Source organism: Ambystoma mexicanum, chromosome 9 (genome assembly GCF_040938575.1).
Source record: "Ambystoma mexicanum isolate Mex_15411 chromosome 9, UKY_AmexF1_1, whole genome shotgun sequence".
In the NCBI taxonomy this organism is placed as follows: domain Eukaryota; kingdom Metazoa; phylum Chordata; class Amphibia; order Caudata; family Ambystomatidae; genus Ambystoma; species Ambystoma mexicanum.
In genome coordinates, this window is record NC_090931.1 from 1,066,019,517 (window position 1) to 1,066,046,563 (window position 27,047).

General features: G+C 48.6%; 1 protein-coding gene across 16 annotated transcripts in view; it reads left to right on the plus strand.

Annotated features, from left to right (window-relative positions):
* Nucleotides 1-27,047, plus strand: part of BAZ2B (bromodomain adjacent to zinc finger domain 2B) — a 2,602,315-nt gene that overhangs the window by 979,645 nt on the left and 1,595,623 nt on the right. For all 16 annotated transcript variants that reach the window (XM_069616356.1, XM_069616365.1, XM_069616369.1 and 13 more), the window contains one exon: nucleotides 21,027-21,087. In XM_069616356.1, the coding sequence (XP_069472457.1) occupies nucleotides 21,027-21,087 (61 nt within the window). The remainder of the gene's footprint in view (nucleotides 1-21,026; nucleotides 21,088-27,047) is intronic.

Here is a 27,047-nt window from a genome sequence, read left to right on the forward strand (position 1 = left end):
GGACTGGCTGGTGTCAATAGACCTACAGGACTCTTATTTCCTTGTGCCAATCCATCGAAAGCACGGGAAGTTCCTAAGGTTCACTATAGGGTATATGCGCTATCAGTTCAAGGTGCTTCCCTTTGATCTAGCCTCCTCTTCAAGCGAGCGTCTTCACCAAGCTCACAGCAGCAGTTGCGACTCACATAGCGATATCCGGGGTCCACGTATTTCCATATATTGACTACTGGCTGATCCGAGGGAAGTCTGCAGTGCAGGTCTTGTCCCATTTAGAACTTGTTTGCTGGTGCACAGGCTGGGCTTCTCCCAGAATTTAAAGAAGTCACAAATAACGCAAGTCCAGAGGCGCCAGTTCATCAGAGCGGTCCTAGAAACCCAGATTGGGAAAGCCTCCCCCCCGCCCCAGAAGAGTCGTCGTCTTGACACACATGTTTGACTTGTTCCAAAACCATGCCACTTTCTACCAGCAGCTTCGTTCCTCCGCCTCTTAGGTCACATGGCCTCCTGCATTTTCCTAGTGCCAGAGACCAGGTTGCGCATGCGGTCCCTACAGTGGCTCCTGAGGGGTCAGTGGTCTCAGCACCTCGGCACTCTCTCGGATATCCTCAGGGTGTCCTGTGAGAAACCTGAGAGTATTCTCCTGGATAAGCTTCGGGAATCCCTTATTTAGATGGCTAGGACACAGCCATCACTATTGGATCCAGTTCCTGGGAGTGGACCAGTGGGGGAGGATCACCTGGGTAGGGGAACCCGGAGTTATGCTTGGGGAATGTCTAAGTTGAGGTGAAGAAAGGGATGAAGAAGACAAGCTTCCTGAAGCTTTTATAGGTCGCACCAAATCAGTCTTGGTTTCACCTAAAAGATCTCCCTTATCAGATCCAACAACCCCTGTGTACATAACCAATCATCTAAGGCCCCAAACCCTGGTACACTCAGAAACCTTCCCTCTCTGAATGTCTGTTTTCCTGGTCCCTGCCCGAATACTCCTAGTCATTTGTTTACCCGTCCCTCTGATTATTATTTCCCGCACTCCCAACCTTCTCAGATGACACACTACCGTTCTCACAATACCCTTGTTTATTTCAATATAGAAATCCTGGTCATTCCCGTGTCTCATTCTTCTAAGTTTAACAAACACCCTGGTACAAAAGCTATAATTCCATCTAACACCTTTTTCCGAACCTGCCATGTAGAACACTTGGAAACTCTATCTCCCTCCTTTTCTGATACCAACACTCTCTCCCGATATGGAAGACAACGGACTAACAATTATGTAAACTGTGATCAAAACCAGACTAATGTTAAACCTGTTTACCTACCATGTCCCAACCCCAGCGTCAGGCAAAGTCAGGCAGTTCACCTGAATCACACACACCTGATGGCCCTTTCCTTTCCCAAGGGATAAAAGGTGGAGCAAGAGAGCACATTACGAATCCTGCATTGAGAGAAAACAAGGGACGTGAATCCTGCAACACTTGAAAGTAACGTGAATGTGAAGTTAGCAAGAGTGAACTCGACCGAGGGATGCCGACTAAGAGGGGGCAAGTCTAAAGTCCCAAGAAACAGTGTTTTGACGAATTTGAACCCGGCCCAGGGATGTCCACTATGCACTGTTCAAAAAGAGATTGACATTTGAGAAGGGTCCGAGCATGAACGATGGAGATACAGGGGTCAATCCATCACCCGGGAAAAGCCTGAATGAACCCGGTGAAGGGAGGCAGAAAGTAGAGAAAGGGTCTGTGCCCAGAAAAGGGGGGAACCAGGGGTGAGCCATTATCGACCTAATCAAGTGAACCTGAAAAGGGGAGGTTGCCAGTGAACTGTGTTTGAAAAGCAGAGAAGGGCAAGGAGAAGTGCACTATTGCGCTTGTTAATTGGGATCCGAGTCCGATCGGAGGGAGAAACCAAGAGACATTGTAAAGCAAGAGGAAGTAAACCATCCCGCTTGTCATTTGGGGTCCGAGCCCGGCCGAGGGAGATCGGGGGTGAAGAGCCATCATCCAAAGTCTATGAAGGAATTATTTGATTTGTGGAGTACAATATGTGAGGGGTCAGCACCCGGAAGAGGCGGCACAGCGGTGAAACTATCACCAAACGTGAACTGTGGAAAAGAATTTTCATTTTGTTAAAGGAACTTTTGTATTTGGTTACGTGAAAACATCATGTCCTCTTAAGGCAAGAAACTTTCCAGGGAAACGAGACATGGCAGTGGAGGCTCCTGATAGACCGGAACAGAACTGCAGGGAAAGCTAGAGTGTGTGCTCTGCTCCAAAATCCCACTTTTTCCCGTGCTTAAAACGTGGGGAAGGAAGACCCACGGAACCGCATCCTGCCATATTATTTGAGAACACTTCTTTCTTTTCTTTAAAACTATCCTGCTCCCCTTTTTGTATTAGCGGTGAGATTTGGCAATATGTTTCCTAGTGTAGGCCCTTTTATTTTGACACAACGCCACTAGGACTGCCTTATTTTCATTTGATGGTTGATGCTTGCTCCCATCTTAGATTTAGGCTTAATTTAGGCGTTTTTCCACCCTGCAAACATTGTTCAATAAACACCCTTGAACTGTGATCACCTGTGTCTTTCTTTACTTTTGCCACCATGAGTTCCTCACAGTCCGCATCAGTGGTCAACACCTTATCCTGGTGGGGTGACCGCAACAGTCTACTGGCGGGGGAACCCTTTTCGCCTCCCGGCCTCAGAACCGAGTGGTCACGGATGCATCTCTGAATGTTTGGGGCGCTGACTGCAAGTGTTTTCAGGTGAGCGGTCTTTGGTCAGCAATGGAAGCCAGGTGGCACATCAACAGACTGGAGTTCCGAGCTTTCAGGTTTGCCTTAAAGCCCTTTTCTCCGTCTCTGCAGGGGGAAGCATGTCCTCCTTCTGATTGACAACACAGTGGCAATCTCAACAAACAAGGTGGTGTGCACTCCTGCCCTCTCTGCACTGAGGCAGTGATGATTTGGTTCTGGTTACTGGCGAATAGGATCTCAGTCTCAGCAGTTCATCCGATGGGCACAGAGAACAGCTTGGAGGATGCTCTAAGCAGTCAGGGCACGGTCTCATACAAGTGGGAAGTGTGCCAGGAAGTCCTAGAGGAGGTCTTCTCTCTATGGGGTACCCTAGCAGTGGATCTGTTTGCAACGAAATCCAACAGGAAGTGCAGACAGTTTTGCTCAAGGGAATTCCCGGCCAACGGTGCACTTCCCTCCAATTCCCGTCATTCCATGGGTTCTCCGGAAGTTGAAGAGGTTTTGCGCAACCATTTTATTTATTTATTTATATTTATATAGCGTGCAAGTAGCCCATGGGAATTGAGGCGCTGTTACTTGCAAGAGCTTAGTTACAGGAATAGAGACATTCAGTGGTACATTATGAGTTCCAAAAGGCATATAGCGGATATTTTGGTTGGTACAGTTAGTCATTACAATACAGTTTATGCATTAGGAACATATTATACGTATTCATCTGGTGCGAGGCATCTTATGTGAATAAAATGGTTTTGCGGAAGGCGCTGAGGGAGGCCTCCCTTCGGATTGTGGGAGGTAGGGCGTGAGTGGGTGCGAGATATGGGAAGCTGGATCCGCCTGCTCTGGCTTTTTTTACTAATGGCACAGAGAGCATGTTAGTATATGGTGATCTGGTTGGCCTCCAACCAGATCACCATATATACGATAGTTATATACTATAGAGGAGACGGGGTGGATCCTTTGGGAGAGGTAGTCGGGGGCAGTAAGGTGAATGCACTTGTGGGTCAGTGTCAGAGTCTTGAAGATGATCCTTTCTTTTATTGGGAGCCAGTGTGCTAGTTTTCTGGCCTCCGAAATGTGTTCTCTTTTGGCAATGCCTTGGGCTGCCCGGAGAGCACTATTCTGTATGATTTGTAACCTCTCTAGGTTTTTGTTGGAGGTGCCTAGAAAGAGTACATTACAATAGTCAAGCCTAGATCCAGTAATACTCTGGCTATGTTAGTGCAGTTCTCTTTGGAGAGTAAGGGCCTGACTCCGTTGATTAGTTTGGCATGATATGCAGCTGCAGAGGCTATAACGTTGACTTGTTTGTCCATGAATAGGTTGGAATCCAAGTGCATGATCTTGATCGCCTCCGACTGGGCGAGGAAAACATGGTAGTCCGACTGCTTGGATCTGTCCACCTCACTGGTTGCCTCGGCATCTGGATCTCCTAACCCAGTCGGAATGTCGGATCTCCTAACCCAGTCGGAATGTCGGATACTCCACCCGACCCTGGAATCCCTCAACCTACATGTGTGGCTCTTGAGAGGATGAGGTATGATGACCGGGACCACTAAGAGGAAGTGCTTGAGGTGTTTCTGGCTGCACGCGGGCCGTCTAGAGACATTTGAACCTGTGCAGGTGGAGAAGATTTGAGGCGTGGTGCAGGGATCACGAGATTGACCCCATCTCTTGCCCTACCAATACATTGATGGAGTTCTTTCTATCACTGGCCTCAGCAGGCCTTTGGGTCACCACAGTTAAAGGATATTTGGTAGCTTTGTCTGTGTTTTAGAGATCCCAGGATCAAGGTTCATATTTTACAATCTCGGTAATGGCACAATTCCCGAAAGGCCTTGTAAATAAGCTTCCACCAATTCCCTTTGTTGTCCCAGATTGGGACCTTAATCTGGTACTGACATTTCTGATGGCGGCTCCTTTTGAGCTGCTGCATACTTGTACCTTACGGTTTCTCTCATTGAAAGCAGCCTTTTTGGTGGCTATTACCATCCGCAAGGCGAGTGAGTGAGTTTCAGGCCTTATGCTGTAAGCGACCCTTCTTGAGTTTTTTCCGGGAGAAAATTTCACTCAGGGCGAGTCCTGGCTTCCTCCACAAAGTTGTATCAGAGTTCCACCTATTGCAATCCATCGTCCTACCGGTCTTCTATCCTCCTTTGCACCCTTCTAAACAGGAGGAGGGATTACATTGCTGTCACGACCCATGCCCCTGACCCCCTCAGTTATAACAGTCCCCTGGCAGCAGTGGGGCTAAAGCCCTTCACACTGGCCCCAAAGGCTTTAACACTACATCCGGAACATACATGGAGTCAGTCCTGGCACCTTTGGCGCCAGGCTCATTATCAGGAATAAAGCAATACCAGTTTTGGACCTTAATCCAAAATGGAGGCTTATTACACAGCTCAGTTCTTTAGAACCAAGCCATGCGGTCTAGTTTTTTGGGTGTGGCTGGAACTACTTGGCCTGGAACTACTTTACCTGGACTATTTAAACCACACCCAAAGAGCAGAACATGCTTTGCGTTATTCTGCACTCCTGCAGCGTAACGCTCACCGTGTCCAGCTCCTGCTCATCTGCTCCTCCGGCGGCCCGATCTTGAGTCCCCGATCCGGATTCCATTTCAAACCTGGAAGAACAAGAACCGCATTAGCGAACAAGAACACTTACCTGTGAGTAACCGGTCCTGAAACCATCCTGTGCTTCGCTTACCTTGCCCATCTCTGGATTTCACCGCATCCTGCAAAGGTATAGGAAAAAGGACGGTGGTCGGTAAAAATCTTGAAAAATAAATCTCGACTAACTATAAGGTAGAAAAAAAGACCGAAAATTTCTCTTTTTTTAATTATATATTTATTTTGGGGTCCGGGATTAAAAAAAAATGGTGTTTGGTGGGAGGGACCCCCCCATTTCGAATAAAAAACGTCATAAAAAAATGCGACTTATTTTTTTCGGCCTTTTTTTTCAAGATTTTTTTTGGGAGATTTCTTTTTTCGGTTTTATGACCATAAACCAAAAAGGACAGCATTCACAACAATTCTTACCTGGGCAAGCAGCGCTTCGATCTCTCATCACTCCGAAACATCGCCGCAACCTGTAAAAAGAAAGGAAGAGAACACAGGTTAGCAATTAACATTAACAAACAGCGCAGTGCTCCGCGCATCAATAACCCACCGTGGTTTTAGCCATCCGGCGCGGCAACTCCAAAAATCGCAATCATCCCTGTGAAAACAAAAAGAGACATTGTTAGGGAACAGCATAGTGGAGGAAAGACGCTAAGAAGACAGAGAAAACGAAGGGAAAGGGAGAGACAGAATAAAGACTGAAAAGACATTATAACTCACCTAGAACACAGCAAGCAGAGTCGGAGTCACAGCCGGTCTGGATCCGACATAAGGGCATATGGACCAGTGATGAAACTAGGTCCACGGAACGCCCGCATCGACCACGTGCCCCTGCACAGATACGCAGGACAGGGAGTTCAAAGCACAAAGGTGAGCAACAGCCCTAAGGGAGTGGATTTGGACCAGAGGGAGGTGGGAGCCACCCATCATAGAACCAGTAGCCTAACCCCCTATTCTCCTGTTGTAGGCGCTACCAAAGGTCTGGCACGTAACCAAGCAGAGAGGGTCCGGAATAGCGCTTAGACGTCCATCCAGTATCGTGTGGCGCCCCCGTGGATACCAGGTGAGCGTAACAATCGCCTATACCCCAAAAGGGCGTTAAGTTATTATATTGCAAGGACGGGTGAATTCAGAAGAGCTGACCAGCTCTTAGTGGCTTTTTCCTTAGCCCATAAGGGCCCACCCATAACTAAGCAAACTTTTATCCCTCCTGATCATTTTCTGTATAGCGGAATGCTACCAATCTGCCGGAAAAGAATTAACAGCAGCCATCAGGGCCCATTCGACTAGGGGTGTATCAGCTTCAACAACATTACAGAGGGGAGTCCCTGTTCAGGATATTTGTTGCGCTGCACCATGGTCTTCCCTTAATACCTTTGTTAAACACTATAGTCTAGATGTGGCTGTTACAGCTAATGCAAGTGTTGACAGGGCAGTGCTGCAAAATGTCTTAGTATAAGTTTCTGCCTGCCTCCTTCATCTACTGCTTTGGGAGTCTATCAGATGAGGACTCTACCAGAGAAAAGCAATCCATTGAATGAGAAATTACTTACCGTAATGTTCTTTCTATGGATTCTTCTCCCGCAGATTTCTCATCCCCCTCCCACTTATCCCCACACAGAAAGTATGTGGTTGGTGCGCATCTTCTCGTTCACGTTGACTTAGTAATGGTCCCCAGTGTCCATTTTCTGTATTTCTGCCACACCTTTTAAAAAAGAAAAGACAAACAAATGGTTTTTTCAGAGGCTACTTGTTAGTGTCAGCTGCAAATTCTTCCTCCTTCGTAGGCTTATGGTTATTTCATGTTTAAGGGTTCATTAGCCCATTGTTCTCTCTGTTTTCCTTTGCAGCGTGATGCGCTCGGTAAAAATGGGGGACTGAGGTATGGGGCATAGTGACAAGGTATTTATACGACGCATGGCGTCAAGTCCGGATACGACGATCAGGTGCCGAGCAAGACGGATCAACGGTCGACGGCCGGGTCGACGTCAACTATGCCCCCTGTCAAAAATATTCCAAAGCAGCAGAGCTGGATGGAATATCCATCAGATAAGGAATCTGCGTGAGAAGAATCCATAGAAAGAACATTACGGTAAGTAATTCCTGCATTTGATCTTCTGTGCACTGGGCCCGCCACTCTCCTTTAAAGAAAATATCATGCAACTCCTCTCCGCCAACACCAAACCCTCTTATAAGGCTATGCTCAAGCGGGATTTCAATCTGGGATTGTCTAACTCAACTGACGCAAACGCCCTTTGCCTTTCAAACTCTATCACAGCACTAGGCTTTTAGCAATGGATTCTCAGTCCCATGCATTCTTAAGGTCGCACTTTGGGGTTGCGGCAAATTTAAACTGTAATACCACTATCGCCTCAAACCTGACTCCCCCATGGTCTGACCATAATATCATATCCTTTACACTACCAGCACCTGACCCCCTCTACTCCCTGCCAGCTAGAATCTTGCCCCAAACTGAGAAGTTCCTGCAATGTCACTGCCACAAACATTCTACTTCTGTTAGACAAACTCACTTCCTCACAAACTCTGGTTACCCTGCCACCCTGGTTGATACCTACATTCATACCCTTACCCAGGCTATCAATGTTGTGGTGCCCCTCACACAACGGAAAGCCAAACCTACAGCACACACCAACTCTTGGTTCTCCCCTAATCTCAAAGCACTCTGTGCCAGAAAAAGAATAGCAGAAACTAGTTGGAAAAGGACTGCATAAGAGACTAATAAATCTTGCTTTGCCCCTGCAGGTAAGGCCTACAAACAGGCTATTCGTGAAGCCACAGGTTCAATTTACAACACTAGAATTGCCAACGCCAATTCAAGCTCCCTCAAGCTTTTCTCGTTAGTATGAGAGCTTGAATCTCCCGCCCCACCACCAGACAACTGCTCCAAAGACAGCTCAGGGTGCCTTGACATTGCTTCAGAAGATTAGAAAGCCACAATGGGTAAAGACACCACAGCCTCCCCCGTCCAGCCACCCACACCTTACACTCAAAACCTATTTAACTTCAAACCAGTCTCTCTAACGGAGGTCACTCAAATCATCAAAGGGCACAAACCTTCTAGATGTCAAGGGGACATCTGTCCTGCCACAGTCTTCAAGGACTGCGCTGATGAGCTTCCCCCTTCATCTCTACCCTTATCAACACTTAGTTCTCCTCCAACTCATTGCCAAGCAATATAAAAGACGGGTGGGTCCTCCCATTGCTAAATAAAAACCTACCTTAGACCAAGCCATCCCTTTTAACTACCCCCCTATTACCACGGTCCTGTTCCTCTTCAAAATATTGGCTCGCGTGGCATACCTCCAGATCCAATCACACCTCGAATCTAACAACCTTCTCCAATCAGGCTTTCTTTCTGGCCATGGCACAGAAAGTGCTCTGCTTGACTTTAAAAAATCAATTGGATGATGTCAGAGACTCGGGCAATGTTGCCCTCATGCTCCTTCTGGACATGTTGGCGGCCCACGACCTTGTGGTCCACCAAATCCTGTGCCAATACCTCACCAATGCAGCCCATTTCTCTGTAGAAATGGCCGCCTGGGTCTCGTCCTTCTTATGCAACAGAACCACAAGGGTCTTTTCAGAGACAGCCACAGCACCCCCTGCCCCGTTTCTTGTGGGGTTCCCCAAGGCTCCTGTGTCTCAGCTACACTGTACAGACTTTTCACCAAGCCCCTTTTTGACCTCCTTGAAAACCTAGGCATATCCTACACTAACTATGCCAATGATACTCAACTTCTCCTTCCCCCTTACTTACAATTACTCCACTGACTCTAAATCACAGCTGTCAGTCTTCCCAAACTTTCCAAGCTTGGATGGCTATGTATATGCTATGCCTAAACAACGACAAGACTGAAATTCTTCTTGTCAGTTTGAAATGTTAATGTTAAAGGACATTTGTACCACTCACTATCACTGCCGGAGTGGTCCCCTGGTGCTCAAGTGGATCTGAAAAGGAAATGTGGTGGGGTGAGTTAGTAGGACAAAGCAGGAAAACGTGCAAGAGAACAGTGATGTACTGTTGGCAGCTTCAGTTCGGTTAGCATTGTTCGCTGTGCTTTTGTGTGCTTTTCGGTTGGTAGCCGTTGTGTACTGTTGTGCAAGGCTATGTGTGATTTGTTTTGTTGTTACGGTGTAGGGGAGTTTGTGCAGAAGATTGATGTGCTTTAGAGGTGTGGTTGTGTTTGGTTATAGAGTTTGAGGTGTATTCAGAAGGGTGGCCCTTTTAGTGGGCTGGGTAGTGGAATCACTATCTAGATGTGATGCATGCTAATTTCCAGATTATTTGTGGATGTGGCATGTGAATTTCGCCACAATTCTATCTAAATGTGTTTCAAGCTAATATTCGCAATCCTGTCTAGTGTGGCATAAGGTAATATTCACAATTCTGTTTAGATGTGGCATAGGCTAATATTCGCCATCCTGTCTAGATGTGACAAGCCAATATTCACAACTCTATCCGGATGTGTCACAGACCAATAGCCACAATTCTATCCAAATGTGGCACTGGCTAATATTCACAATCCTGTCCAGATGTCACATAGGCTTATATTCACATTTCTAACTAGATGTGGCACACGCCAATATTGGATAAAAGATTTAACATGATTGACCCAGCCTACAAATCCTTCATCATCGATGGTATTACCATACCAGTGTTGCGCAAGGTCATGACCCTTGGTGTCTACCTTGACTCCACCCTGTCGCAAACGAGACAGGTCAACATCATTGCATTGTCTGCTGCCTACACCCCTAACCTAATCAATGGCTGCAGGCCCGTTCTCTCAACAAACAGTTGCCTCGCCATTGCTCGTGCCCTAATCGACTCAAGAGTTGATTATTTTAACACTCTATTTGCCAGTACCGCAGCTTGCAACATTAGCAGATTTCAGGTCATTCAAAACAATGCCCTCAGGGCATCACTGAACATATAAAAAACAAAAGCACATTCCAGTGGCCAGAAGAAATGCGCACTGGCTCCCGAAAGAGCGCATTATTTTTAAAACTTTTGCCATTAACCATAAATGCATTGCGAACACTTCTTCAAAGTACTTCTTGCAAAAGATCATCAAGGCACAATCCACAAGACCTACCTGCACAATCAACTTGCACCGTCTGATCTGGCCAAGATTCAGACTAAAGAGGTTGGGAGGGCTGAGTTTCCCAGTGATTGCCAGCAAGAATTGGAATGCCTTACCACTTTGCCTAAGATCGGAGCATTCATACTGGGCTTTCCTAAAAAAAAAAACCTTGACTCTCTTATTTTCACAGGATGTCAACCTTGCTGGTTCCACATCCTAAAAAGACTGTTTATTGTGCCTGCTGCTTCATGCTCAGTTGTACCATCTATTAGCGCCTTGATGCCTCTGGGTTTTGTGGGCTATACAAATGAAATAAATAAACATATATATTATATAGGCCTTGAGACTGCAGGGGCGTCAAGGGCACAGAGCTGTCCCGGCAGGATAGTCCGACTCCATCCATGAACCCCGCCACTGGAAACAAGATACACAGCAACGCATAGCGGTCGGCTGGAGGGGGCGGAGAGGACACACCGTAGCCCAGTCGGGGCTGAAAGCATGAATGCTTCACAAGGGGCTGAGAGAACACAACAATATAGGGCAGAAGAAGCCTTTAGTCCAGTTAGGGCTGAAAGCATTAATACCCCACGAGGGGGTGAGAAAACACAACCAGAAAGGGCTGTAGAAGCCCAGAACCCAGTCTGGGCTGAATGCACAAACCACCCAGATGGCAGTGAGAAAGAGCAACCGGATAAGGCTGGAAAAACTTGTGGCCCAGTTAGGGCTGGATTGCGATTACCCTACGAGGGGTTGAGACCAAGTCGTCAGATAGGGCTGGAGAAGACTGTGGCCCATTCTTGGCTGAGAGTGTGAATACCCCTCAAGGGAGAGAGACTGAACAACCAGATAAGGCTGGAAAAGCCTGTTAGCCCACCTCGGGCTGAGAGCACGTCTATTACGACCTGCAGCCATCTTGAGGCTGAAGAAGGAGGTAGGCCAGGAGAGCCCACAGATGAACCTTTTCATAGCTTCGAATGCTGGCCTTCACAGAACAGCGGACTACATCGCTGGAGACGGGATAATACAAGGAACTATGTGGGACATTTGTCAAAGATATTTGGTTGGCTTGAGCAAGGAATGTTGAAAGACATTTCAGAGACAATTCTGAAGGATTTGAAGAGGAGCTGAGAATGTGTAGGAGGGATCAGACAACCTGACCACTAAAGATTCCCTGGGTGAAGCAACCCTAGACTAAGCCAAGCTTAGGACCTTTTTCTCTTTCTTGCTGGTCTCATTAGGGCTGTTATAGGTTAGCATAGGTTTTGGACAGAGGACTGATGTTGTATTGTGAAGACATCCTTTTGAGCGATCGTTTTATTGTTTTGTAGATCAGGGAATCCACCATAGAGATAGGGTCAGAGTAGGTTTTCGCTTATTTGGTGAATAAAGATTTGGTTCTTACACATTGCCTACCTCTCCTAAATCTTGTAAAATGCTGGTAATCATTGTCTAATACTGCATACTCTTTTTTCCAAATAGAAATAGCAGTCCATTTCCTTCCTCTCGCTGGTTAGTCTAGACACTTTTGAGCACCCACTTTCAATACAATATTTATTTTAGCAAAGCCAGTGTTTTAGAGACAAAAAACATATATTACATTTAGTAAGGAAAGAAACCCCACACTCCCAATAAGGTCATTTTGGGGTTGTTACCAATGGGTCCATCCACAATTCCCTCTGTAATGCGTATAACTTTACCACAACAGATCTGATTAAATATGGATAACTTTTAAGTATACTATGCTATCTAAATGTATACTGTAAGGAAGGCATGGTTATCAGAAGCACGACAGACACAAGGAGTACAATCCAAGGGTGTTTATTAAACTGTATAAGGGTTAAAAAAAAACACCTAATCTAAGCCTAAATCTAAGATGGGAGCAAGCTACGACCATCAGAGTAAAGAAAAAGCTGTCCTTGTGATGTCATGGCAATACAAAATGGCCTATAACAAAAGTGTGTAATGCAAACTAAAATGTCCAAAAGGGTTTTGGTAGTTCAGGACTGCTGAACTAATATACTCCCTTCCCCACGTTGCATTACGGGACAAGGCGGAACAGTGGCATGACTCTGAGCACCACTTGAGTCTATAGGCATCAGGAAGCCGTTTCTTCTGAAAAGGCAGTATCCCTCGAATCAATGTCTTTTGCCTGGCAGCACAAGACTTTCCCCAAGCTCTCACCATGCAGGATTCCCCTCTTCTGCGGCTTTCTCGTGATACCCCTTTGTTGGGTTCACCTTCGTCTTTACCACACTGTTCAATTACTTTATCAACAAAATGCGGGATTTCACTTGGCATCCCTCCGTCGAGGTCACTGTAGCCTAGCCTTCAAACCACAGTTCAGTTAACTTAATCAGTTTTATTAGCTTATAGCATTCAGGAATTCTTTTTTTTTTTTTAACTTTCTTTATTGGCATTTTACTTAACAATGCAAACAACCAACAGACCCCAGCCCCCCACACCCCCCCCCCGGTACGTTCATGAAGGTATAGAGTCTTTTCATAACAGGTCGCTTCAGAAAGGCGGAAAAAAGAAAGAAGAGGGAAAAAAAAATAGCAAATATTGATAGGTATACTACATTAGCTTTCAGCAGGAATCCGACACAATGTGGGTGACAGTTCAGCAATCCACAATGAAACGTCTCGGGAGGATCAAGTTGCGTCATAGCCTCCGCTCAGTCCCCCCTCCAGTCACCAGCAATTATCCCTCAGCCCGTTTACTTTGGACCTCCAGTGGAACAGTGATCAGTAATCAGCAGGCGGGTGCCTCTTCACTAGACAGCTGGGGCAGGCCTTTGTGCGGTGACAGGGGACCAGAACCCCCACCACTTGGCTGTTTGAGGAGATATAGCGTATACCCATCCCACATCTGCCTGTCTCCCCAGCCCGACCCCTTCATTGCGCCCCACTTAGTCTGCATATCATTGCAATATAAAATGTCTTCAGACCATTGGGAGATTTTCGGGCTCCGTTTCCTACCACACCTCATGGCCACTCAGCGTTTAGCCAGGATTAGAAGAAGGCCTATCAACTTCCTGGTCTCTCTAGGTATTTGCTTGGTATAGCCCAGTACGGGATCCTGCGTAAGCTGTTGCCCCACAATATCCCCGATCACCACAAACACTTGTCCCCAGAAGTGCTCCAGCTCCCCACATTCCCAGGCCACATGAAGAAATCCTGCCTCCTCGCACCCACATCTAATACAGGCCCCTGACCTTTGGGGGAAGTACTCCTTCAGTTGAGCTGGGGTGTAATAGCATTGATGCAAAAACTTAAAGTGGATCAGTTTGAAATTCGTATTGACAGCCCCTTTCCTAGTCATTTCACAATAATAATCCCAAGTAGCTGCTGATATTTCCCTACCCAATGTTCGCTCCCACAATTCCCGGGATGACGTCCCAGCACCAGATCTGTTCTTCAGGGCATCGCATATAATCCCGAGAGGACACGCTGTCCCATACCTCCCCCAATCACTTTATCGAGCATCACAGCCACTGGGGGTGGGTCGGGAAAGGATGGGAACAGCCGCTGTAGCGACACCCGCTGCTTATAGTACAAAAAGATATCTAAGCCTGAGAGGGCCCCTTTTCCCCCTTAGTCGGTCAATTGAGATAAACCTTCCGCTCGGGAACAGATCCCCAATTTAGTTACACCCAACTTCTTCACCATCGCCACATACCGTGCTTGACTAGTCAGGGGAACACCAGGGATAAATATAACTGGAAGCTCTGGTGAGTAGAGGATGCCACCCATGGGCATACGTTCCAGGAGAGACCAAGTTCTGCATGTCAGCTCCACCAAATTCCTCGGCACCCGTGAGCAGCTCGGAGCGATCTGAATGACTGACCGCAGCAGCGCCGGTGATGCAATTGACCTCTCTATCTCCACATGCCGACGTTCCGCCGCCACGCCATACCAATAACGGAGAAAACTAGCCTGCGCTACCATATAGTTCAGTTCCAGATCTGGCAATGCTAGTCCCCCCCTCCTGAACCGGCACAATGAGCTTGTCCCAAGAGACACAGGCCTTCTTACCGGCCCAGATGAATTTTAACACCATCGAGCGGAGATCTCGGAAATATTTTTTGGGTACCTTAATGGGCACGTTAAGAAACACATACAAGAGCTTGGGCAGAATGGTCATTTTAATGAGAGCGATCCTACCAAACAAGTTAATCGGGAGGGAGTCCCATCTCATCATCGCCAATTTGGCCAATTCAAGGGCTTCCCCATAATTCCTATGATACACCAACTCCTCCTTCTTGGCCACTGTGACCCCCAAGTAGCGGTTGCTAGTCAGGTCCCACTGAAAACCCCAGGCATCCTGGAATTGACTTGACCCACCCGTCAACGGAAATATGACTGACTTGCTAGTATTTACCTTAAGCCCCAAAAGTTCACCGAACTGTTGAACATCTACCATGATTGGAACCAGGTTGACCTCCGGATGATGAATGAATAAGACCATATCATCCGCATACAACAAAATCACCACTTTATGCGTATGTAACTGTACTCCCCAGTGCAGGTGGAGCTCCCTAACCCTCTCAGCCCATGGCTCAATCGCGAGGGCAAATAGTAAAGGAGACAATGGACAGCCCTGGTGTATCCCACGCACAAGTGGTACTAACCCAGTGGTCGGCCCATTCACCCTCACCCTGGCTACCGGTTTTGTATACAATAACGACAACAAGGAGATAAAGAACCTACCGAGACCCATCCTACGCAAAACCGTGAATAAGAATGGCCATTCAATAGAATCGAAGGCCTTGGTGGCATCCAACAGAACCGCCACCACTGGGTCATCCCTCGGTATCGCCGCCATCAGACCAAACATCCTCCACAGCCCAAACGAGGTTGACCGACCAGGTATGAATCCTGCTTGATCTGTCCTCACCATTATTGGCATCAAGGGTGCCAGCCTAGCCGCTATAATTTTCGCCAAGATCTTATTATCCAGGTTGATAAGCGATATCGGGCGGTAGGAGGAGCAATCTCCCCCCGGCTTCCCTGGCTTTAGTAATACCACCACTACTGCCTCCTTAAGTGAGTCCGGCAGCCGGCCCACAGACACAGCCTCCTGATACACTCGCAATAGATATGGTGTTAATTTGTTGGCGAAACATTTATAAAATTCGGCAGTAAAGCCGTCCGGGCCCGGAGACTTCCCACACGGCAACAATTTAATGGCCCCCACCGCCTCCTAGTGTCACCGGTCTGTTCAGCCACTCTCTTTGCTCCTCAGAGCACCAATACAGGCCCACCTGATCCAAATACGCCTCAATATTAGCCTGTGCAATCTGCTGCTGGTATGTATAAGTGATCCACCCCCCGCTCATCTGTGATCACCGCTACCCTGTTCTCTCGGCTGTGAATCTGGATGGCCTTAGCAAGCGACCACCCCGGGGCTTGACCTTCACCATACTTACGAGGGGCCACCCTATCCCACATATACTTCACCTCTCGCTGGGCCAAGGCATGAAATTCCTGCAATTTTCGCATGATGTTCCCCTGCTGGGTTTTTGACGGGATGAGGCCCCCGCCCCCTGTAAGACACGTAACTCCCCTTCTACAGCTGCCAAGTCCCTTCGTATCTTCTTCAAAATCCCCAACTCCTTAGCTATGCACTCCCCCCTTATCACTCATTTAAATCCTTCCCATAAAATGCCAGCCGATGCCACTGACCCATCATTCACCTCGAAATATCCATCTCTGACCCTCGCCAATTCCTCCCTGAAAACCCCATCCAAGAGCTCATCACTTTTAAACCGCCACAGGGGTCTTGTCCTCTCTTGACCCTCCACCCGGATAGACAAAAGAACGGGGGCATGATCCGAAAGAGTCTGAGCCAGAATATCTACCGCAGATCGGCCCATAATCGTCTGAGACACCAGGAAATAATCCAACCGAGCTGCAGAGCCATGTGGTGCAGAGTAATGTATGAAGTGGCTCACACCCGGGTTTCTCACCCTCCATATGTCCTCAATACCCCACACCGTGAGCATGCCCCGAATCCTAACAGAGCATTTACTACTTAAACGTGCAGTATTACCTACCCGATCCCAAGTTGGATCCAAAACGGAGTTGAAATCTCCTGCCCAAATAATTTCCCCATCGGGGAGCTCTCCTAACTGCCTCTCCACCCAATCCAACGAGTCCGTTGTATCAAGGTTGGGTACATAATAACAAACCAGCATATAGAGCTTCCCACGGATAATCCCCTGCATCACTAGGGCCCTGCCCTCCTGGTCCTTCACAACTTTCGTCAATCTGAATCCTACCGAGCTATGCACCAAAATACAAACACCACTGGAGTAGGAGGAATAGGAAGAAAAATACCTTTGGCACCCCCAGTTCCTACCGAATTTAGACTCCGTGGCCGCTGTCAGGTGGGTCTCTTGGAGGAAAGCCACCTCCACCCGATGTCGCTTCAGATATTGCAAAACCTTTCGGGCTTTAGGTTGGCCATTAAGGCCCCTGACGTTCCACGTCATAAAGTTCATCATTGCCATCAGGGAATATCTTGGTGAATGCCGACCCGCCTCCTCCTGTCACCCCACAAACCCACACCTTCAGTACTGCATAATCCCTCCTCCTCCCCTGCTACCTCCCTCCCTCTAGCAACAACCCCCCAACTTGTCGGTGATCCCCCCCCCGCATGCTGTCCCACCCCTCTGCTGAACCCAAACATAAACCCCTGCCCCTCCACGCTGGATACCCCAACCTTCCAGCACCTTTAATGCCCCTAGCATGCGCACAGACAGCTTTTGCGACTACGAGCCCGACCCTCCTGTTTACCAATACAGGAGCTTTGTCTCCCAACAATTTTGAACTCCAATTATTCAGTGACATCATGCTACCTATGATGCATCCACAGTTAAACAACCTCAGTCGTTATTATTTCTTGACCTGGGGGAATTTGGTAACATATCAAGGAAGGAGGCAGCTTCCTCCGGGGTCTGGAAAAACAGAACATTTCCCCCATGCACAATCCGCAACTTGGTTGGATATAGCATAGCATATTTTATATCCTAGTCCCGCAGCCTCCTCTTCACATCCAGCAATGTTTTCCTAGCTGCTTGCACTTTATCCAAGAAGTCCGGGAAAAACTTGATTACATCGCCCTTATAGGATACCATTCCTTTCACCCTAGCCTTTCGGAGTGCCGCATCCCTATCCTGGTAATTCAGTAGCCGGGCAATTGGTGGACGCGAAGGGGCTCCTGGGATTGGTCTCCTTCCACTCGGGATCCTATGTGCCGTTTCCACGATGCACAGCGGGGAGAAGCCCAATGCTTCTCGTAGGATGTCCTCTACCAGAGACTCCATGCTCCCCTGGCCCACCGACTCGGACAAACCTACAATCCTGATGTTGTTCCTGCGGGATCTCGATTCAAGGTCATCCTGCTTCTCCTTGAGTTCCCGCAAAGCCTTCCTGACCACAGACATTTCCCCCGAAACTGAGGTTGCCACATCCTCCACTCCGGATATTCGCCCCTCCACCTCGTCCAGTCTTTCCCCATGCTTATCCAAACGGACCTGCATGTGGTCCACTTTACAGGTTAGCGTATCAAGTTTGCCGTCAAGAATTGTATTCCGGACTGCAACTGTGTAAACATAGCCTTCATGTCCTGGATAGCAGTTGCGGGATCCGGCTCAGACACCACCGCGCTGTCCATTATTCTGCTGTTTTTGACTGGAGTGGCTGTCTCAAAGTGCAGTTTTGAGTGCTGCTTGCCTCCCTTGTTTGACTTGGACATGATACCTGGCCCAGACGGGTCCAAAGTAATCCGCAATGTGCAGTGGCTAGGGCCGCTGGATCCCCCACAACCGTCACCACTTTCCCCCAGGGATCCGAGCCCAACCCCGCGGCCAATTCTCAATACCACTGCTGCTGATGCCTATAAAGGAGAGGCGGCCCACAAGTATTCCTACCCAGGTGTCCTTCTGCCCCCAGGAACAAAATGTCTGTGATCCCAGATGCCGTAAGTACGACTACTCCACCCAAGGGCAGATCCCTCAACCACTACACTCCCCGGTTGCAGGAGCCTCAGGTGACCGCCCAGGAGGCCGGTCCAATACTCGCACAGTTCTTATGGTGGCTTGGCGGTGGCCCTCACAGCTTAGATTCGTTACAGAGTCACTTAAGTAGCTGGCCTCAGCAGGGCCCCCCCCCAGACCAGGCACGGCACCCCTGCTTCCACACAGCACCAGCCTTCACTTTTCACTTCACAGAGCAGTAGCTCTCCGCCCCTGGGAGCCTGCCGCAGGACCTGGGCCATACACCAGCCCCCTTCCGTCAGTGTTCGCACTCGCAGCAGCTTCCTCATCAGGGCCTTCCCTGTATAACCCTGCTCACCTCTGCCAGCCGCACACAGAAGGTCCCCGCCGTAGGGGCCAGACGTCTCAGGAAGCTCGGCAAAACCGAAAGCGCCTTTCTACCTCCCGGTGCATTTCTGGTGAGTGCGGGGCACTTATCCACAAATTCGATCCAGCCGCAGGGGGTGCCCGGCCCCCACGGTGCCACCAGAGTGCAGGGCGCACTCCCACCACCGTCCGGGTTAATCCACTGCTCCCTCCGACACACACTCTGCAGCCCGGCGAGACCCAGGGCACACACCCTCACGTCGGTCGCCCCACCAGGATGTCAGCCGCTCTCTTCCGCTCACCTGGTCAGCGGACCGCTCCGGGTGAGATATGCAGGACGCCGCACCTCACTGAGCCCGTGGCAGGACCGCACCTCTCCCACACTTCTCCAGCTTGCCCCTCGGCTGCAGCTCCGTCGCACCGGCCTACAGTGATTTCTTCACCAAGGTGGCCTGAAACGAAATCCCCAGGGGCCCGGCGCAAGTAAACAGCTGCTCACACAGCGTGATCCCAGATTACATCACAGAGAACTCCGGATAACGGACCAGATTTATGTGGTGCTGGAGATCTTCACGGGCCTGCGGCCATCTTTACCGGGCTCTCTTTCGCGCCCCAGCATTCAGGAATTCTTAATGTCTTTTTAACAAATATATTCGGTTTACTTTCATCTGTTCACTCAGGTCCCCCTCCTCCGGGCTGAGACTTTTCTCTGCAGACAGTTCTGGCTACCCTCGATCGGGCGCGACCCTTTAAACCGTCAACATTGACTTGTTTCTTTGCAATTCTTCACACTTTCACTTTCACATACTTGCCAGGTCAATACAGAGACTTCCGATAGGCGACCACGTCTTGCTGGGCCACTCTGTTGTATTGTAGTAAGTGCCTTTACTTTTCACAATTACTTTTCATAATCACTTTTCATGATCAAGCTTCTTGTTCTCACGGCTGCCGTCCTAAGCACCCCACAATACTGGATACAGTTCAAAGATTGATACAAGCCTCCTCTCCCAAGGCCTTCTGGTATCTGTAGTACCTTTCACTTCTTGTCAAAGACCTTCGACTGTATGAGGGGAATTGTACCCTTTGACTTTTTCCTTGTATGACTTCTTTACCTATCCACCTCCTTTCTTAGTTAATTTCTCTTGCGACTTCTCTCACATGCACAGCATTCTTCAATCTTAATAAAAAATGCTTTCGCTAGTGGTTTCTCGACAACCGAACGAGCACTTCAAACATAACTGTCCTTTTCCTTCATTACCACAAGCCGGTCTCCCTTTTCACTCACTGGCAGCGGCTGATACGGCTTCCGTTCAGTCAAGGCTTTTGGGCCAGTGCGGCTAGCCTCCCTTCAAGTCTTCATGCCGTACATGAAGGAGGTAATGCCATGACCACCTGCAGTGGCAGGGAGCTGTCCCTTTTGGATTCTGTAGTGACCTTCACCTCGTAGCTGGTAGGACCATGGCCTCTCGTTCCCCTCCTGGTCCCGCCTGCTCTGCTTCCATAATCGCTTTGCCTTCGTGGGATTTCCTGCCCTTCCCTCCTGCTGGTCTTGCTCATTTCGATTGCCTTTCTCGTCTTGCTCTCTGGGTGCTCTCATGCTCTGCACTTTATCTCAGTGGGGAAAGGTAAACTGATTCACGTGCAATTCATCAAGGTTAAGTGCCTGAATCTGCCTGACCCTGATATTGGGACATGTCAAACGGACTGGTTGTGTGTGAGTTTGTCTTTTTCTGAAGCGCTTTGTCCATGCAGCAGAGTTTGTGTAGGGGGGGGGAATAAGGTACCTAGATAGTACATAGAATGAGGGTGTTCTACAGGGAAATGGGTGCTCCCCAGGGACCACCTCCCCATCCAGGTGATCCTCCCGCATTGATCCACCCCCGGGGTCTGGATCCATTAGCGATGGCTGTGCCCCGGCCACCTGGATGACAGATCCCAAGGGACTGAGCAGTGAGAGACCCTTTGGTTTCTCACAATACTTTATCTTAAATATATATTATAGGTACACATATCTGTCCACTGTAAATATACTACATTGATGTAATTCTAAATTAATAGTACATTTAAAACGTTATTCATATGTTGAAATGCGATTGATATGTTTTCACAAAAGATTTGAATATTTCAGTCCAGATAGGCTGTATTCCTATACAATTATTGTAACTCATGTTCTCTTTTTTTTTTAAAGGTACAGACAAACGGCGAAGAGTAATAGATCAGCGTGCGTTGCATATTCCTCTAGAATATGGGTATGTTGTACACAATTCTACTATACAACTATATTTCTTTTGCCCTTTGTAAGTTAGATATCTGTATATTAGGTTGTTCAATCATCTCCCTTAAATCCCATATTAAAGCCACAAGAAAGTGTGTTCTATGCTGTCCTGAGGCTTAGCATAATATCTCCCGTTATTTCTTTGAATTGCATGCACATGTTGGTGCCTTCATCAATTCATGGGTTCAAATTTTGTTACAGGCTACTGCCGGACTACCTCTGGTGCACTCCTTAGGCTGCCTGTGACTCAGCAACACTGCTGTAAGGTTGGCTGAGTGGCTCTTCAGACATGATCGTTTTACATGAACACGAAGGAAGCTTCATTGGCTCCCGGTGTGAGCTTACATAAAGTTTAAATTAGGATAACAAGGACTTGAATGTGTATAGCACTGCTCAAATAAGACTCAAGACTAGAATAATGATGTGCGCTCTGACAGGATAGGAGATTCAAAAAGCCTGATACAAGGATATGGTTTTAACAAACTAGGGTTTTATTCTCATAAGAAATGGTTGGATGCTTTTCTGCTCAGAGATCATAATCAAATGAAAAAGGATTCTACACAATTCCAAGAACTGAGTTCAGCCTTTCATCCGATTGATGACCCTTGTCTTTCTTTGGTTGCAGGTTGTTTTGGGCTCCCGAACACTTTTCGTCATAGATGTGGTCCGCAGTCTTCCTTCACTTTGCGGGCTAGCAAACGTCTGAAGTTTTCCTTCAAAATGTCTTCAGCATTGATTCACTCTTAGTTTTTAAGGGCTGGGCTCCTGGTGCTCTGCCTTTTGATATCCACCTTTATCTAGAGTCCAGTTCATCAGAATACTCTCTTACACTTAAGCCCCGTCTCCTTTCCTCCATACTGCATGGGCTTCCCTTCCAAGGGACAGGAGACAGAACCTTTTTCACCAGAAAAAAACCTTCTTCCCATTTAAATTTAGAGGTCCGTGGGGGTGCAGCCCTGGGAGCATGCGCTGCCCTGACTCCGCCCTCCGGCGCCACACCTCAGTCCCCTTTTTCGTGTCGACGGGAACGGTCCGAATTCACCAGCGCTCCTGGGTTTGGCTTTGGGCATGTAATTCCACACGCGGATACTTCTTCTCTTCTGTCTTTTTGTCTTTTTATCATTCAGGTACTCGGTCCTCATGCATCACGCTGCTCCTCGGCGCATGTCGACTTCTACAGGGTTCAGCAGGTGTCTGTCCTACGATTGGCTCTTTCCAACTAAAGACCCCCATGCCTTCTGCCTACATTGCCTTTGCCCAGACCACGGCTGGCAAGCTTGTACTGGCATGCAACGCACTCTTCTCGAGGTCTCTGAAGAACAGACTAGCCAGGTGGAGGGAGCTCTTCCAAAGATCGCCTCCAGAGGACCTAAAGGACTTTGTCTATCATCGATCCAAGCCCAAGGTAGGGGCACTCTTTTCCAGCGCACCCCGCAAAGGAGACTTCTTCCCAAGGATTCACCCGCGTGGGAGGGACCGCTCAGGTCCTCAAACCAGCACGAGTACCGAGGTTATTTCAGCTACAGGCCAGCAGGCAGAGGGGGTCAGTTGATCCTCCTGGTGACAGTGTTGATGGACCGGAAGGTTCTTTTACCAGGTTATTACCCGAGGGCGCCTTTACGCAGTTCTACTGACAGTTTTTTTTTTCATCTGCTTCTCACTGAGAGTAAGGTCCTGTTTCCACGCACCTGCCCATCTGTTCTCCTGCACATGTGGAGTTTATTCCTGGCTGCTGACCATTCCTTTAGGTAGGTGCACTTTCTGTGCATTACTGCACCTCCAGGGGAATTATTGAACCTGAAAAATCGAAATTGGGAAAAAAAGAGAAGAAAAAGAAAAAAAAACGAAATTTGCATATAATTGTTGGAAAGGACTGTTTTATTTGGCATTTTCATCGTGCTGCCATTTTCTGAGCTTTTTAATACCTGGAGCTGCCTTGCTATTTTGAAAGCACACATTTTTTCCCACTATTGCCTGCTTATTTGACTGTTTTTTGGCCCTTCCAATATGGCCGCTGTGGCTTTCTTTGTTGTGTAGGCAGGCTGTGCTGAACCACCTCTCCCTGTGCTGCACTCCCATTGGTTGCTGGGTGTTTTCTTCCATCCAATCAGGGACAGGCAGGCTTCAGCCGACACTCTCAGCAAATGCCCACTTCTAAGGCCCTTGTCTGCTCCCTGTCCGCTTCTGGAACGCTAATTGGGATCCTCCCTGCACCTTAACCACAATGATGCTGCCACCTCACTCATCTAAGAAATCCGGACTGCCTTGACTTTGCCTCCTCCAAAACTACAGGTTAGTTCCCTCCTTATCGACTCACTCCTACCTCCTTTGACTATCACTGTCTTTCTGCTTGTTACTCCCATGTTGTCATCCTGATGCGCCGTGCTTCCTAAAACCCTTTGCTAACATCTGATTCCAAGATTGAAAAGTCAAATCTTGCTGTTTTTGCTTTGTGCTGAAAATTCAAATCTTGCTGTTTTTGCTTGTTTTAAAAAGTCAGATCTTGCTGACCATTGCGAAATTCTCTGTATTTTGCTTGTATACTGTTTCTTCTCTGTAACTTGCCAGTCCAGTGACCTCACCAATTTCTTTTGTCCCACACCTACCTGCCTTAGCCCCCCGCCTCCCGTATCTCCATCCTTTCCTCGCTTCCACCCCAATGGCGCTTTCTGTTTCTCCTATCTCTTCCAACTGCTTCTCCATTGACTATCCTTTCCTTCTCACTAAGTCTGGTAGGAAGAAGTTCAAAAAGGATATCTTGGCCTCTAACCCTGGTCTTCATATTGCCAACACCTACTCCAGTGCTTCTGCCAGACAGACCCTCACCGACATCCTCTTTGTTGTTCCTTTGCCAGATCTATGGACTCCTCATATGGTCTCTGTGCTCTGCCCTATCTCCTCCTCTCACATTATTGGTGGCACTCGCTGGGAAGTTCTCATGGCTTCCTTCGACTCCTCTAAAGTCATCATTAATGTCTTCCTAATTTCCACTGTCATGGTCCAAGGCCCTCAGGCCAATCTCCTCCTCTTTTATAGGCACTTCCCTCGCCTCATCAATTTCCTCTCATCTTCTCCTGTCCCCTCATCTCCCCCCTTGGCTACCTTGCCCTCTCTCTTCTTCTCCTCCTCCTCCTACCTCTGATCTGCGCCCCTCCCCGGAATGTCTTTAAGGCTGGCAACCTTCTTCATATTGCCACTCTCAACTCTCGCTCTGCTGTCAAACACTCCTCTGACATCTGCCACCTCCTTGAAGAACTAGACCTTGATGTCCTTGGTCTTACTGAGACATGGTTCACGGCCAGCTCTGTCACGAGCTTTGACACTGTCCTCCCTGATGGCTACAAGATCCTCTCAGCACCCAGATCCTCCCTGTCCGGTGGGGGGGGGGGTAGACCTGATCTTTCCTGATTGGATTCCTGCCTCTATCATTCCCTTTCAGACCTACTCCTCATTTGAATGCCTTGTCTGTAGGCTTTCTCTCTCGCCTACCCATTCTCTTACTGTGGTTACCATCTTCCGGTCTCCTGGTCAAATCACTGAATTTCTCTGAGTTGGCGGACCACTCCTCCTCCCTCTTGGCCTCTACCACTCAACTCCTCCTCCTCGGTGACCTCAATATACATTTAGACTCTCCTTGCGCCTCCTCTGTACTCTTCCGTGACGTCTGTGACTCCCTCTCCCTGTCCATCCTCCCCTCTGGCCCGACCCACTCTGCAGGGCACACACTCGATGTCTTGATCTCCTCTGACCTCCCCCTCTCCATCCCTCTGACCACTCCTCTCTCAAGGAGCGATCACTTCCTCCTCTCCTCTCATCTCTCTCTCTCTTCCCCCCCAAGCCAAGCCTACCCCAACACTGCCACCTACCTTCTCGGACATCCGGCCCATGAAGCGTATGTCAGTTGAGGCTTTTGCTGCCACTTTCTCTCCCCCCCTCTACCTTTGGCTGTCTCACATCTTGACACAGCCCTGTCTCTGCTCTACTCTTCAATTTCTGATATGCTTGATGCTCTTGCCTCTGTCATGAGGATCCGTTTGAAGTCCAAAGCGATTCCTGGTTTGACTCTGACCTAGCTACACTTAAACGTAAGTGTGGAGCGGCTGAGAGGAAATGGAGGACTTCCTGTTCATCCTCTGACAAACTGGCCTGTCGCCTGCTACAAAGGCAATACCGAATCTCTGTCCTCACCAAGAAGAGAGTTCATATTCAAGCTTGTGTCTCTGCAGCATCTAAAAACTCGGCCAAACTCTTTAAAATCTGCAAGGAGCTGGCCAACCCTGCTGCAGTCTCTACCCCTCCTGTTGCCTCCCAGGCTCTTTGCAATGCCCTTGCCTCTCACTTCATTTCAAAAACCCAGGACATCCTGTCCACCCTCTCTACCCACACCCCTCCTCTCCCTTCTCCATCTGTGCTTGCTGACCCTCCTTTAGCCACCCCACCACCATCCTTCTCGTCCTTTCCTCTTTTCTCCCCCGACGAGGTCGCTAGACAATTCCGATCTATGAAAGCCTCGTCAAAACCGGTTAATCCCTGTTCCTCTAAAACCATCACAGACCACATTGACACCCTCGCTCCGGCCCTTGCTGATTTTTGCAACCACTCCTTTGCTTCGGGATCCTTCCCCTCTACTCTGAAGCACTCCTTTGTGCATCCTCTTCTCAAAAAACCCACAGCTGATCCTTCGTGTACAGCTAACTATCGCCCAATTTCCATTACTCCCTTTCTGGGCAAACTCCTAGAAAATTTGGCCATCTCTCAGCTTAACCTTCATTCCAATTCTGTTGGCTGTCACCATGACCACCAGTCTGGCTTCAGAGCTGCCAGAAGCACGGAAACTGCTCTCCTGAACACCCGTGAAGATCTGCTCTCCAACCTTGACTCTAACATTCCCTCTGTCCTCATCCTCCTCGATCTCTCTTCTCCTTCGACGCAGTCAACCATACCATCCTGCTCAACCGTCTCTTTGAAAACCTGGGTATCACTGATCAGGCTCGGGCCTGGCTGACCTCTTTCCTCTCAGATCGACTGTCCCAGGTCCAACTTGGGTCCTTCCTTTCATTGATCTTCCTCTCTACCTGTGGTGTTCCCTAGAGGTCTAACCTCTCGCCCTGGCTTTTCAACCAATACCTGGCAACTCTCGCCCACTGCATTGCCACTTTCTGCTCAAATTTCCAGTGCTACGCTGACAACACTCAACTCATTTTCAGGCTGCCCTCTGCCACCTCCTCTCCCTCTCTCATCTCTGATAGCCTAACTGCCATTCAAGATTGGTGTGCCACCAATGATCTTTGTCTGAATGACAGTAAGACGGAGATCCTCCTCATCGGCACGCCTTCACCATCATTTCCCCTCACTCTCTGACGGCCTCCCTTGGCCCTCCTCCTACCCACAACTGCGAAGCTAAGAACCTCGGGTCATCTTTGGCTCCACCCTTTCCTTCTCCTCCCACATGTCCGAGGTCTCTGAAAAGTCAAATTTCCTACTGCACCTCCTCAGAGGTACTCTGACTTTCCTCTCCTTCCCCCAGAAGCTCATGGTATCCCAAGGTTCTCTCTAGCTTGGACAATTGTAACAGCCTCTTTCCAAATCTACCTGCCTCTACTCTCCGCCCCTTGCAACTAATCCAGAACAGGACTGCAAGACTTGTCCTTGGCCTCAAGCCCTGGGATCGTATCTCTCCAGCTCTGATATCTATCCATTGGCTCCCAGTGGATGCAAGGATTACATTCAAAACCCTCTGCATTGTCCACAAGGCTTTCTGGGGCCTGGGTCCAAAATACCTTCAGCTTTCCCTCCGCAAATACCTCCCCTCTCAAGCTCTTCGCTCATCTACCTCCAACTCCCTCAGGGTCAGTCGTTTTTCAAGGAAACGAAATGGGGTAGATCTCGGTCTTCGGCTGGGGCCTCCCTCTGGAACAGCCTCCCTGCGACTCT